At 53.6% G+C, this 14418-nt stretch overlaps 1 protein-coding gene across 1 annotated transcript in view; it reads left to right on the top strand.

The window, feature by feature from the left end:
* LOC137847496 (antigen WC1.1-like) overlaps positions 1 to 13505 on the top strand; it is a 33912-nt gene extending 20407 nt beyond the window's left edge. Inside the window, exons 16-23 of the mRNA XM_068665764.1 lie at positions 10024 to 10332; positions 10571 to 10876; positions 10985 to 11311; positions 11392 to 11706; positions 11834 to 12148; positions 12634 to 12678; positions 12766 to 13074; positions 13438 to 13505. Coding sequence (XP_068521865.1) covers positions 10024 to 10332; positions 10571 to 10876; positions 10985 to 11311; positions 11392 to 11706; positions 11834 to 12148; positions 12634 to 12678; positions 12766 to 13074; positions 13438 to 13505 — 1994 coding nt within the window. The remainder of the gene's footprint in view (positions 1 to 10023; positions 10333 to 10570; positions 10877 to 10984; positions 11312 to 11391; positions 11707 to 11833; positions 12149 to 12633; positions 12679 to 12765; positions 13075 to 13437) is intronic.
* The last annotated feature ends 913 nt before the right edge of the window (positions 13506 to 14418 follow it).

Below are 14418 nucleotides of genomic sequence, written 5' to 3'. Positions count from 1 at the left end.
AGGCCCCCTTTAGGTACTGGAAGGTTGCTGTAAGGTCTCCCCAGAGCCTTCTCTTTTCCATCTTGACAAACCCCAGTTCTCCCAGCCTCTCTTCATAACAGACCAGCTCCAACCCTCTGAATGATTTTGTGTCCCTGTTCTGGGCCTGCTCTACTAAGCTGGTATGTCTTTTATGCTGAGCTGAGACAGAAATAAAAAGATTGGCATGTATCGAGCTATTGAAAAAGCACTACACAATTCTGTATTTTTCTTTTATTCATGTGTGAGGAATATTGGGTAATATTGTATCTTCCTTTCCAACTAATAGTAACACTTGATGAAACATGGTTTTCCTACAAATGGCTGAACTTTTGTTCATCACTGGCATATAGTGAATAATGAGTCCTTTTAATTTAATTTAATTTTATTATTTTATTTTATTTTATTTTATTTTATTTTATTTTATTTTATTTTATTTTATTTTATTTTATTTTATTTTATTTTATTTTATTTTATTTTATTTTATTTTATTTTATTTTATTTTAATTTTATTTTACTTTGCATATGTGCAGAGCTCTTGGTTTATTTATTAAGCTGTCTTTATCTCAGCACACAAGGTTTCTCACTTTTAGACCCCCTGCCTGGGAGGACCAAAATTGCTGCTGTGTGGTGCTTAGCTACTTCCAGGTTAATCCACAACAAAACCTTACAGAGTAAGTAAGAGTACTTACAGAGTAAGTAAGGAGTCAGAGTAGATCTATATCCACTGCTCTGCCCTCATCTGCCAGGCCAGTCATTTCGTCATGGACATTTCATGCCCAAATTGATTAAATGTGGCTTCCCCTACCTGAAGATGTCCCAACGGCTCAAGATGATTTTCTTGTCCTTCCAGAGCCTGGAAATGGGTTCCAGGATGGGCTCCAACATCTTCACAGTGATGGAGTGGGGTCACAGAATCACAGAATTTCTAGGTTGGAAGAGACCTCAAGATCATCGAGTCCAACCTCTGACCTAACACTAACAGTCCCCACTAAACCATATCCCTAAGCTCTACATCTAAATGTCTTTTAAAGACTTCCAGGGATGGTGACTCCACCACCACCCTGGGCAGCCTGTTCCAGTGTCTAACAACCCTTTCGGTAAAGAAGTTCTTCCTAACATCTAACCTAAAACTCCCCTGGCGCAACTTAAGCCCATTCCCCCTCGTCCTGTCACCAGGCATGTGGGAGAACAGGCCAACCCCCACCTCACTACAGCCTCCTTTAAGGTATCTGTAGAGAGCAATAAGGTCACCCCTGAGCCTCCTTTTCTCCAGGCTGAACAAGCCCAGCTCCCTCAGCCACTCCTCGTAGGACTTGTTCTCCAGGCCCCTCACCAGCTTCGTCGCCCTTCTCTGGACCCACTCAAGCACCTCGATGTCCTTCTTGTAGCGAGGGGCCCAAAACTGGACACAGTACTCGAGGTGCGGCCTCACCAGAGCCGAGTCCAGGGGGACGATCACCTCCCTAGCCCTGCTGGTCACGCTGTTTCTGATACAAGCCAGGATGCCGTTGGCCTTCTTGGCCACCTGAGCACACTGCTGGCTCATACTCAGCCGACTGTCCACCATCACTCCCAGGTCCTTCTCTGCCTGGCAGCTCTCCAACCACTCATCTCCCAGCCTGTAGCTCTGCTTGGGGTTATTGCGTCCCAGGTGCAGGACCCGGCACTTGGCCTTGTTGAACTTCATGCAGTTGACCTCAGCCCATTGGTGCAGCTTATCCAGATCCTCCTGCAGAGCTTTCCTACCCTCGAGCAGATCGACACACGCACCTAACTTGGTGTCATCTGCAAACTTACTGAGGGTGTACTCAATGCCCTCATCAAGATCATCAATGAAGATATTAAAGAGGACCGATCCCAGCACCGAGACCTGGGGGCCGCCACTAGTGACTGGCCTCCAACTGGACTTGACTCCATTCACCACGACTCTTTGGGCCCGGCTATCCAGCCAGTTTCTAACCCAACGAAGCGTGCGCCAGTCCAAGACAAGAGCAGCCAGTTTCTTGAGGAGAATGCTGTGGGAGACGGTGTCAAAAGCCTTGCTGAAGTCAAGGTAGTCCACATCCACAGCCTTTCCCTCATCCAATAAGCACGTCACTTTGTCATAGAAGGAGATCAGGTTCGTCAAGCAGGACCTGCCTTTCATAAACCCATGCTGACTGGGCCTGATCACCTGCTTGCCCTGCAAGTGCTGCGTGATGACTCATCAAGAGAATCTGCTTCATGAGCTTCCCTGGCACTGAGGTCAAACTGAGCGTCCTGTAGTTTCCCGGGTCAGTCCTCTGGCCCTTCTTGTAGATGGGCGTCACGTTTGCTAGCCGCCAGTCAACTGGGACCTCCCCCGATAGCCAGGACTGCTGATAAATGATGGAGCTTGATAAATGATAAATGATGGAGCTTGATAAATGATAAATGATGGAGCTTGGCCAGCTCCTCTGCCAGTTCTTTCAGTACCCTTGGGTGGATCCCATCCGGCCCCATCGACTTGTGCACATCCAAGTGCCGTAGCAGGTCACCAACCAGTTCTTCGTGGATGGTGAGGGCCACATCCTGCTCCCCATCCCCTTCCACCAGCTCAGGGTACTGGGTATCCAGAGAACAACCAGTATTGCCGCTAAAGACTGAGGCAAAGAAGGCATTGAGCACCTCCACCTTTTCCTCATCTCTTGTAACTAAGTTTCCCCCCGCATCCAGTAAAGGATGGGGATTCTCCTTAGTCCTCCTTTTTGTGTTGATGTATTTATAGAAACATTTTTTGTTATCTTTAACGGCAGTAGCCAGATTGAGGTCCAGATGAGCTTTGGCCTTCCTAATTTTGTCCCTGCACTGCCTCGCAACATCCTTATAGTCCTCCCTAGTGGCCTGCCCACTTTTCCAAAGATTATAAACCCTCTTTTTCCTCCTAAGCTCAAGCCACAGTTCTCTCACAGTTGAGCCAGGCTGGTCTTCTTCCCCGCCAGCTCATCTTTGGGCACGTGGGGACAGACCGTTCCTGCGCCATTAAGATTTCCCTCTTGAAGAGCGCCCAGCCTTCCTGGACCCCTCTGCCCTTCAGAACCGCCTCCCAAGGGACTCCACCAACTAGTGTCCTGAGCAGCCCAAAGTCAGCCCTCTGGAAGTCCAATACAGTGGTTTTACTCGTCCCCTTCCTGGCCTCGCCAAGAATAGTGAACTCCACCATTTCGTGGTCACTCTGCCCAGGACAGCTCCCGACAATCACATCCTCCACCAGTCCTTCTCTGTTTGTGAAGAGAAGGTCTAGCGGGGCACCACCCCTGGTAGGTTCACTAACCAGCTGCGTCAGGAAGCTATCTTCCACTCTCTCCAGAAACCTCCTAGACTGCTTCCTCTGGGCTGTGTTGTGCTTCCAGGATATGTCAGGGAAGTTGAAGTCCCCCACGAGTACAAGCGCTGACGATTTCGCAACTTCTGTCAGCTGCCTGTAGAACTCCTCATCCGTCTCCTCATCCTGGTTCGGCGGTCTATAGCAGACCCCGACCAGGACACTAGCCTTGTTGTCCCTGCCGATCCTAACCCAAAGGGACTCGATCTTGTCATTCCTAGCCTCGAGTTCTACAACATCGAAAGACTCTCTAATATAGAGAGCCACACCGCCACCCCTTCTGTGCTGCCTGTCCCTTCTGAAGAGCCTATAGCCAGGCATAGCAGCACTCCAGTCATGAGACTGGTCCCACCACGTTTCCGTGATGGCAACCACATCGTAGCCTGCCCGCTGCACGATGGCTTCCAGCTCCTCCTGTTTGTTACCCATGCTGCATGCATTGGTGTAGATGCACTTCAGCTGGGCCATTACCTTATCCTCCGGCCTTGCTATTGTTCCCCCTGGCACAGCCCCAACAATCCTTGCTTCAGCCCCATCCCCCTTCTTACCTAGTTTAAAGCCCTCTCAATGAGCCCCGCCAGCTCCTGGCCCAGGATCCTTTTTCCCCTAAAGGATAGGGACCCGTCTACGGCCATCAGGCCGGGTGCTTTGTAAAGTGTCCCATGGTCGAAAAACCCAAGATTTCTGCGTTGGCACCAGCCCCGGAGCCACGTGTTTAACAAGTGGGCTTTCCGTGTCCACTCTGTACCCCTCCCTGCCACCGTAGGGATGGATGAAAACACCACCATGAAGTCCCGCATTAGGGACTTTCTTCTGAGGAGAAACTTAGATCAGCCATTTGACAGATGCTGCACAGGCAAGGGCATGACTCAGGATGGCATCACCCTTTAAGAAGGAATTACCTTTGGGATTCCCTCAAAGGATAGAATTCTATCCCACCATGACCGAGGTCCCACTATGACAGATGCAACCTCATGCTTCCCTGCAGCCACCCCTCCAGTATTCCTGAACTACCATCGACAATGCAGACTCAAGCAAACAGAGACAAAAGGGAATGCAAGAATGCCAGTGCTGTACAAACTCAACAACAATGATACATGCTAGCAAGTAACTGGAACATGAGCTGAGAACCAGCTCATCACAAGCACCAAATTCATGCTTAGTTGATTTGAAAGGACTGAGAACAGGGCATCCCAAAAAGCCTAATAGAAGGAGGTACATCTTCTCATTGTGGACTCAGTAGCAGCAGCCCTGCAGAAAGACAACCCATCCGTCTGCTCATGGCTTGGGCAGGTGTACAGTTTGCTGGCTGAAGAACTGTCTGGATGGCCATGCTCAAAGAGTCTGAGTGAAGAGAGATCAATCCAGTTGGTGGATGGTCGTGGGTGGCATTCCCCAGGCCTCTGTACTGGGTCCAGCTTTGTTTACTATTTTGATGGATGATCTGACTGAGAGGATCAAGTACACCCTTAGTACATTTGCAGATGATAACAAGTTTGTTGGGACAGTTGGTCTTCTTGAGGACGGAAAGCTTTTCAGAGGCATCTGGAAAGGCTAGATTGATGGACTGAGTGCAATCACATGACATTCAACAATGATTAAGTGACAGCTCCTGCACTTGGATCATATCAATCCCATGCAGCATAGGCTTGGGGAAGAGTGGCTGGACAGATGCCAACAGAAAAGCACCTGGGGATGTTGGTCAACAGCCAGCTGAGCATGAGCACCCACCCCCTGTCATGGGCAGGGACTCTGACATCTTCCAATAGATCATCTGTGCTTACGAGGTCACTGTCAGATGAAGATCTGATTGACCAGGAGCAGGCCCATGGCAGGTGAATATTCCTGTGATGCCAGTGGTGCCTGAGTAGCTGACAGGCCGAGAGCAAACACAGCGTGTGCTAGATGCTGGGAGGACCCTGGTGCCTGAGGCACATGGCTTATGTAGGTCTGTGGGTAGGTCATTGGTGATCAAGTAGCTGATAGGTCAGGGCAAGGCCCATGCATTGTACCTGTGAGACCACTGGTGCTTGAGGAGCTGTCAGACCAAGAATTGTTAAGGTGTTTGTGAGGTCATTGCTGTCTGAATACAGGCCAGGAACAGGCCCATGGCAAGTGAAGATGCTATGGCATCACCTGGAGCTGGGTTGAATCGAATTTTGAAATGTCCTGCTCTGGAAATAATTGAAGATCAGTGAGACCAACTTCAGCCATGAGAATAAAATTAAATTATATGTATCTAAAAAACTATAAAAGATTTAAAACAAAAATATAAAAAATATATGTTTCTATTTATAAATATACATATATTAAACACTATATGTATGATATTTTTAAAAACTCATAACGTAATATTTAATAAAATATAATATATATTATTTAAATAAAATAAAAATAAAAATAAAAACAAAAAATAATAATATATAATATATAATATATAATATATAATATATAATATATAATATATTATATATTATATATTATATATTATATATTATATATTATATATTATATATTATATATTATATATTATATATTATATATTATATAATAATATATAACATATTACATTATATAATTATATAATATACAATATATAATATTGTATATTTTATATTATATATTGTATTATATATCATACTATATATATAATACTCTATATAATATTATAATACATAATATATAATAATATGTGTATATATAATATAATATAATATAATATAATATAATATAATATAATATAATATAATATAATATAATATAATATAATATAATATAATATAATATTATATTATATTATATTATATTATATTATATTATATTATATTATATATTATATATTTTATTATTAAAATATATACTATATACTATATAGTATATAATATAAAGTATATAGTACATAATATATAATAACATAGCACAACATAACAATAAATATAATGTATGATAATACAATATGATATGATATGATATGATATAATATATTAGTAAAATATATATTTTTATATGTATTTATTATATATATTTTATATATATATATTAAATATATATATTTATTATATATATTTATTAATATATATTATGTTAATATATTGATATATATATATTAAATATATTTATTTACTTAAAATTATATGTATATATATACACATATATATATACATATATATGGAACTGTACATCTGAGAGCATTGTCCCAACACTTCTTGGACTCTGCCAGGCTTGGAGCTGTGGGGAGGCTGGGAGGCACCGCAGGGCCATGCCTGGGCACGGGGCCAGGAGGAAACCACCGTCTTCCTGCCCGGGCGCCATGTCACGTGGGCTGCGGTTTGTGCACCTGCAGGGGCAGGCAGGCTCCAGCTCCCGACCCGCCGCGGGGAATAACGGCCCCTGGGTGACACGCTGAGAGCCACGGAGACGCCTGAGGCTCTGGGCTGCAGCTCTGCTGCCAGGGCAGGCCCTGGACCAGCTCTGGCTGCTGCCGGGACCCCACAGGAGGCTCCCTGGGGAGGGACGGGACACCCCCATCATGGGGCTCTGGCCCTGCCCAAGCTGCCTTTCCCAGCTGCTGCTGCCAGCACAGCAGGGGCTGTAGCAGGGGCAGGGGCTGGTCCCTTCCCAGCCTGACACAGCCCTGCTGCAGGACCAGTCCCCTGGATCCCATGGCACAAGGACGGCTGGACAATCGCACCTTGGGCTCTTGGATGCTACGGCTCAGGAGATGCTCCGTGCTCCCACAGCAGGCTGCAAGGGGTGTCAGAGCCAGCTGCCCCCACGCCCAGCCCTACCCCACGATCATCTCCCACCGCAGTGACGTGAGACCCGCAGCGGAGCCGTCCCTCATATATGGTCATGAAGAGCGCTGGAGAAGTTCATTGGAGAGCTGGGCTGCGTCGGAGGGGAGATAAGTGCCGATAACGTCTAAAAAGGTGCCTGCTGCTTCGATTGGCTCCTCCTGCAGCTGGGACAGCATCTGCACAGATATATTGCCCTCCCATCATCTCCATTTCACTTTGGGTCCCCAAAAGCTCCAGCAGCAGGGCCGTGCTCTCAGGACAGGAGCGTCAGGATGGGGACAGAGGGACTCCTGTCCCCTTGGGTGCTGTGTCTGCTCCTCTGGGTGCAGCCTTGCAGAAGTAAGTGCCAGCTTCTCTGTTCCACAGCCTTGGGACAGTGGGCAGCAGTGGGGTCATTGGGATCTCTCTGGGAGTGGGGTTGTTTTCAGGCACCACTGAAATGAGAGGCAGAAGGTGCTCAGTCTCTCAGCTCTGTTCTTTAATCTGTGCCTGTCTGGGTGGGAGGGGGTAATCCATTTTCATATCTCCCATGTTTTTGGCAGCCCAAGCCTGGCTTCATTTCTAGACATCTTGTCCTTGGGTACCTTTCTGGGACCCCTTGTTCCCCAGCACTGTGCCTCTGCATCTTGAGGAGTTCCAGACAGTGAGAGTGGCCCTCAGTGATCTCCAGGGCACAGCCAATGTCTGGGATGTCCCAGGGGGTTGTGTGCTGTTCCCTGCCCCTGGGATCTGGGGAAACACTGACTCCAGGAGGGCAGGTTTTGTCCCATTAACAGAAGGGGACTGAGGCATTTGCACCGAGAGGTGCTCTTCTTGGGGGCCCTGGTCAATCACAGGGACCAGTCTGACAGCAGGGATGGGGAAGGGACGTGGGCTGTTGGTATCCTTGTGGTCAACCCAGACAGTGGGTTTGGGAGGTGCCTGTGGCAGACAATGGGCAATGGAAGCTGCTCAAGGGGCATGGGTCTGTCTGGGGGACACTGGGATGGGAAAGAGTGGGAGCCCTGTGCAGGGCTGGGGGTTTTTTGGGGGTGGGCATGGGCAGGACAGGGGTCCACTGGGGTGGGAGGAGGTGGTGAGGGCTGTGGGGCAGCAAATGGCCCAGGAGGGTTAGAACTGGGTACCCCCAGCCCAGCATAGCCCATGGGGAGAGGAGGAACCCCCCGCTGCCCCTGAGATAGCCTATGGGGACAGGGATCCCACCCTGGGAACTGGGAGTCTGCCTGGGGAGGGGGTTCACACGGACACGCAATGTGGGGCTCAAAACTCTCCTGACCCTTCCTGTGTTGGTGTTTGAAGGGGCTGCGGAGGTGAGGCTGGTGGATGGCGGCAGTCGCTGTGCTGGGAGAGTGGAGGTGAAACATCAGGGCCAGTGGGGGACCGTGTGCAGTGAATGCTGGGACATGACCGATGCTGCAGTGGTTTGTAGGCAGCTGGGCTGTGGGGTTGCTCTCAAAGCTCCTGGAAATGCACACTTTGGGCCAGGATCTGGTCCCATTTGGATGAATTATGTTGGCTGTCGTGGAACCGAGTCTGCCCTGTCTGACTGCACACACACAGCATGGAGTCAAAGACAATGCCCTCACAGCTTGGATGCTGGAGTGACATGCTCAGGTAAGGACTGAACTTGTTCCCTACTTCTGGGACGAGGACACTTCTAAGGGACCTGGCTGTGACCTCAGGAAGCAACAAGTGGACACCAGAACATGGCTCTGTGTGTCAAGTTGCACTCTGAGCTGGGTCTGTCACTGATGGTGTCCCTTGTCCCTTGGGAAAGCCCAGTGGGAGCACACTGAGCCTGGCCCTGAAGCTGGAGCAGCCAAGCCTGGGGAGGTGGCTCGTGCTGGGAGAGGAAAGCCCCCACCCTTCCCCATTGTGCTGCCTGGTTCCCATCTTTCTCCTCCCATTTGCCCAGGCCCTGTCTGGCAGGCTGGTCCCTATGCCAGGGGAATCTAGAGCAGCTCCCCCAGCCACCAGCAGCCTCAGGGAAGGGCGTGCAATGGCCCAGGACTTTTGGGTTGTACCCCCAGCAGACAAGAGAACCTCAGCCAAAGCAGAGGGGCTGCTCAGAGGGCAGGAGCATTGGGCTTGAGCAGAGGAGCAGGGTGGCAAGTGGCACCTTGTTCCTGTCCTGGGGTCATCCCATGAGAGGCAGCCCCCAGGGACACGGCCCCTCCAGGTTGTGCTGACCCACTGCTCAGCCTCTCCTGCCTGCCCTGTGCCCCAGGGGCTGTGCCAGCACCTCCTGGCTCTCCTCTCTGCCTGCCCTCACACTGGGAGCTCGTGTCAAACCAGGGCTGCTCTCTGCCTGCTTTCCTGACCCATGCATGGTAGGTGGCTGGGGACGTGCATGCCCAGCACCACACAGTCCCTGCCAGAGGACCCCCCTTTTCGGAGGATCCCCCGATGTGCCCCATCTAACAGCAGCTCCCCAAGAGCCCCAGCATTCCCTGGGAACAGGGGGGCTTTTTGGCAGATCCAAGGATTTCTTCTAACTGGCCTGAGCCTTGTGGGGCAGAGCAGGCTGAAGTAGCCCTTAGTTCCTGGGGCTGTTTCCCCAGCCCCACGTGCTGCGGGTGCTGCAGTGCTGGGTCTGGGGCCAGGCAGCCCAGGGGCTCCGGGCAGCAGCAGTTTGTCTGAGCGGTGTCTGCTGCTGGGGGCTTGGAAAAGAGGACATGGGTGCTGGGCTGGTTTCTGAGGAGCAGCAGGTGGACCCTGACATCTTTGTGCCACCAGCACACCCTGAGAGCTGCTGGGCTGGCCGTGGGGCTCTGCATGTGGCTGCCTTAGGGATGAGGTGGGAGGTGGGCATGGAAGTGCCAGAGGGCTCTGGGAACTCACAGGTCTCCTTGGTTGCTCTAGGATTTGTGCGGCTGGTCGGAGGGGACAGCCCCTGCTCAGGAAGTGTGGAGGTCTACGACAGGGACCAGTGGAAAGCTGTCTGTCACTCCCACTTTGGTGCCAAAGCTGCCGAGGTGGTGTGCAGGGAGCTGCAGTGTGGCACAGCCCTGTCTGTCCATGGGGCAGCTCAGCTGGGAGAAGGGGCCGGTCCTGTCTGGGACAGAGAGCTGCAGTGTGTGGGGAATGAATCCACCATCCTCTTCTGCCCCTGGGGGGCCCCCAAGGACAAGGCCTGCACCCACAGCAATGGCACTCATGTCACCTGCACACGTAAGGACTTGGGGTGGGATGGTGCCCACGGGGGTTGTGGTGGGGGAAGGAGAGCAGGGTGGGCACTGGGCTGTGCTGGGTGGGGGACAGGTGGGGTGAGGTGGTGGTCTGCAGCCCTAAAATTAGAGTGCTGCAGGAGGAGAAAGGCACGCTGTCCCTTTGGCCTCTCCTGCAACTCCTGTGGGAACAAGAGCACAAATGTGGCCTCTCTCACCATCCTTTGTCCTTGAGTACACAGGATTCAGGCTGGTGAACGGCAGCACAGCGTGTGAGGGCAGGGTGGAGGTGGAGGTGCTGGGGACGTGGGGGACCCTCTGTGCCTCCCGCTGGGACTTCTCGGACGCCCACGTTCTGTGTCGGCACCTCGGCTGTGGCTTTGCTGAGTCCATTCCTGGAGGAGGGCATTTTGGGAGAGGAACCGGCCCCGTCTGGAGAGACTCGTTCCACTGTGACGGGACTGAAGCCCACCTGGGGCAGTGCCCGGTGACTGCCCTGGGGGCCTCGCCATGCTCCCAGGAGAATGCTGCTGCTGTCAATTGCTCAGGTGAGTGCTAGGCAGTGCTGCAAAGTCCATTTGCCCCTGGTGTGTGACACGGCCACACAAATTTGGGGAGCTCATGGCAGAACCTGGCTGAATGTCTGCTCTCACCAGGCCTAACTCACCCCATGCCCCTGCGGTTGGTGGGTGGAGGGAGCCGGTGTGACGGGCGCGTGGAGGTCTTCCAGCACGGGACGTGGGGCAGAGTCCTGGATGAGCAGTGGGACATGCAGGAGGCCAGTGTGGTGTGCCAGCAGCTGCAGTGTGGAGAGGCAGAGGCAGCCTACACCCCCGTGAGGGCCGAGCGAGGACGAGGACCTGTGGGGCTGCGTGGGGTGCAGTGTGCAGGGCACGAGGATGACCTGAGCCTCTGCAACACCTCCCTGCCTCAGAGCATGCCAACAGAAGGGATCGTGGAGGATGTGGGGGTCGTGTGCCGGGGTGAGTGGTGCTGCACGTCCCCCAGTTGAAGGTCCAGGAGGGCAGCCAGCCCCTGATGGCCGGGGTTCTCCCTGCTGCAGGGAGCCGGCGGGTCCGGCTTGTGGACGGGGCTGGGCGCTGTGCCGGGAGAGTGGAGATCTACTACCAGGGGCGCTGGGGCACCGTCTGTGATGATGCCTGGGACCTGGCCGACGCCGCCGTCGTTTGCCGCCAGCTGGGCTGCGGAGGGGCCCTGGAGGCAGCCGGCTCTGCTCGGTTTGGGGAGGGCTCCGGGCAGATCTGGCTGGATGGCGTCAACTGCTCCGGGGCTGAAGCTGCTCTCTGGGACTGCCCTGCCGAGGCCTGGGGGCAGCACGACTGCAGGCACAAGGAGGACGCGGGAGTCATCTGCTCAGGTCTGTGTTTGGAGTGTGTTTCTGGGAGCTGGGGCGTTGGAATCTGGGGTGAGGATAGGGCCAGTTAGAGCCAAGGCCCTCAGCGGCTGACATCCAAGGACGTCCCTGGGGCCTTTCCTCCTTCCAGAGTTCATGGCCCTGAGGCTGGAGAACAGCGACGGCTGCTCCGGGCGCCTGCAGGTTTTCTACAACGGGACGTGGGGCAGCGTTTGCTCCAACTCCATGACCACCGAGACGGTGTCACTGGTGTGCAAGGAGCTGGGCTGTGGGAATGAAGGGGAACTGGAAACAGATTCTAACTATGCCAAGTTTTCTGGCACTGCATGGCTGGATCACGTGGAGTGTGGGAAGAGCAATAGCTCCTTCTGGCAGTGTCCCTCTGCTCCCTGGGATCCGCAGTCGTGTGATGACCTCCGAGAAGAGACCAATATCACCTGCAATGGTAAATCTGAGACATCAAAACACCAGGTCCTGTTCCCCACTGGGCATGGTGAAATGCAGAGAAGGAACCCAGAGGGGCTTTGACTTCCTGCATTAGACCCTGTTGCTACTGGTGCACAAAGGTGACTTCAGCTCACAGAGCCACCCATGTCCACCAGCAGCAGTCAACAGCTGGGATGCCAGCAGCCCCTGGGGGATGCAGAGGCATCTCCACGCAAGGTCTCAGAGGAGACCATGCAGGGCTTTCAGGAGTCCCCCCTCCAAGGACAGCCTCCTGCTGCTCTGTGAACCAGGGACCCTGTGGGGCCGAGCACTTGGGTCCCCCCTGCAGTGCCGTGTGTGTCCCCTGAGTGAACAGGGTTCTGCTGCTGCCCTGACCCAGGCAGCATGGGGACGTGTGAGCAGAGGTCAGCTCTGATCTCTTCTGCACGACCCCCAGAACAACCCTTTTCAGCCCAACTTCTCTTTCCTTTGGGACATGGACAGAAAGGCCGCAGGTGGCTGCATGCCCCAACTCCACCAGCTGCACAGGTAGGGAGCTGCCCCTGCACGTGCCCCCCTCACCTGGCAGGGCTGTCCCAGCTCTCCTGGTGCCATGGGACATCGCTGCCTCCCCAGACAGGGAGAAGATCCGTGCTGTGGGAGGCAAGGACGGCTGCTCGGGCAGAGTGGAGATCTGGCACCGCGGCACCTGGGGGACACTGTGTGACAATGCCTGGGACATGCGGGATGCCGAGGTGGTGTGCAGGCAGCTGGGCTGTGGCCCCGCGCTCTATGCCCTGGGCCAGGCTGCTGCTGGAGAGGGGACGGGCCCCATGTGGCTGATGGAGTGCAGGGGGACGGAGCTGTCTCTGCAGGACTGCTGGGCCCAGCCAGGGGACAGCGGTGCCTGCCAGCATAAGGCAGATGCGGCTGTGCATTGCTCAGGTGAGCAGTGGGGCTGGGAGACATGGATGGGGGCTTGGCAAGGAGCTGGCTTGGGTGTATGCCCTGCTGGATCCTGGCATGGCCCCAGTGCGGGACCAAGCAAGGGTTTCCCTGCAGAGTGGGAGGCTGGTGGTGGGTGGGGAGCAGCCTCTGTGGGGCTGGATGTGCCAGCACATCCCCTGGGCTGCCTGCACTGTCCTGTGAGCAGCCCAGAGCCGTGATGCTGGGCCCTGTCCCTGCCACCCTGCTCAGCCCCACAGGAGGGACAATTCAGGTGGCACATGCTGGGGTCATTTGCCAGGGAGGCTGCCTGGTGCCACAGCCCCAGCCTCTTATCCCAGCTCTCCTTCTGCTCCCCTGCAGCTGCACCCAGGACAGCAACATTACCCCCACAAGCAGGTAAGCTGTCCTTCTCCTGGGGCTGGGTCTGAACATGGCCGAGCTGTGACCCACAGCCAGGGGAAGGGGCTCCTTACTGGGCTGTGAAATTGAGGGAGTTGGGAGAAGTCTGTGATGGGGGGAGTTGGGGTGGGAGCAGGGTGGGAGCTACCCCATTACCCAGCGCTATCCACCCCAACCCCTGCTGCCTTGTGTGGTCAGGAGTGGCATGTCCTGCCCCCGACCTCTCCCATGCCTGATGCTGCCCCTGCCATGTTCCTGCCCATACAGATTCACCACGGAGCCGTCCGACCACCAGCAGCGAGAGACTCTCGGTGCCTGTCGTCATCTGCATCATCCTGGGGGCCCTCCTCTGCCTGCTCCTGGCCCTCCTGGCTGGGCAGGTGCGAAGCGCCAGGGCTCAGCACAGAGGTGGGTCCTTCCCCAGTGGTCCTGGGGGGGAGATGCCTCCTGGCACGGCTGGGGGTGTTGGTGTCCTGGGGCACAGAAACAGAGCCATGTGCTGCCTCCTGCCCCATGTGCTGCCCCACTGACTGACAGACCATGGGGCACCAACATCAAGGGGTGGAGAGAGCCCAGAGCCTGAGGCATCAGTTCTGGGGTGACAAGAGAAATGTGAGAGCTGGGCTGGGTGAGAAGGGGAGGATGCACTGCTGGCAGTGCTCTGGGCAGCTCTGGCAGGAGGAGCATGGGGCAGCGGAGTCCATCACCGTGGTGTCAGCCACCTCCCAGCAGGGCACAGGCTGTGCTATTGCTCTGTGGGGCAGAGATCGAGCAGCAAAAGTGGGTAGGAGAAATGAGGGAACTGGTGCAGGGTCTGCACTGGGACATGACCCAGGGAACAAAGGGGCACAAGGGCTGTCTCCAAAGGGATGGTGTGAGGCTGACTGTCCCAGACCATCTCCATGGGGATGCTGCCCTCCCTGGGGATGTGGCTGCAGTGCC

The sequence above is a fragment of the Anas acuta genome, chromosome W (assembly GCF_963932015.1).
Source record: "Anas acuta chromosome W, bAnaAcu1.1, whole genome shotgun sequence".
Lineage (NCBI taxonomy): Eukaryota > Metazoa > Chordata > Aves > Anseriformes > Anatidae > Anas > Anas acuta.
The sequence above is the reverse complement of the archived record's forward strand: the minus strand, read 5'-3'. Positions and strand labels throughout refer to the sequence as shown.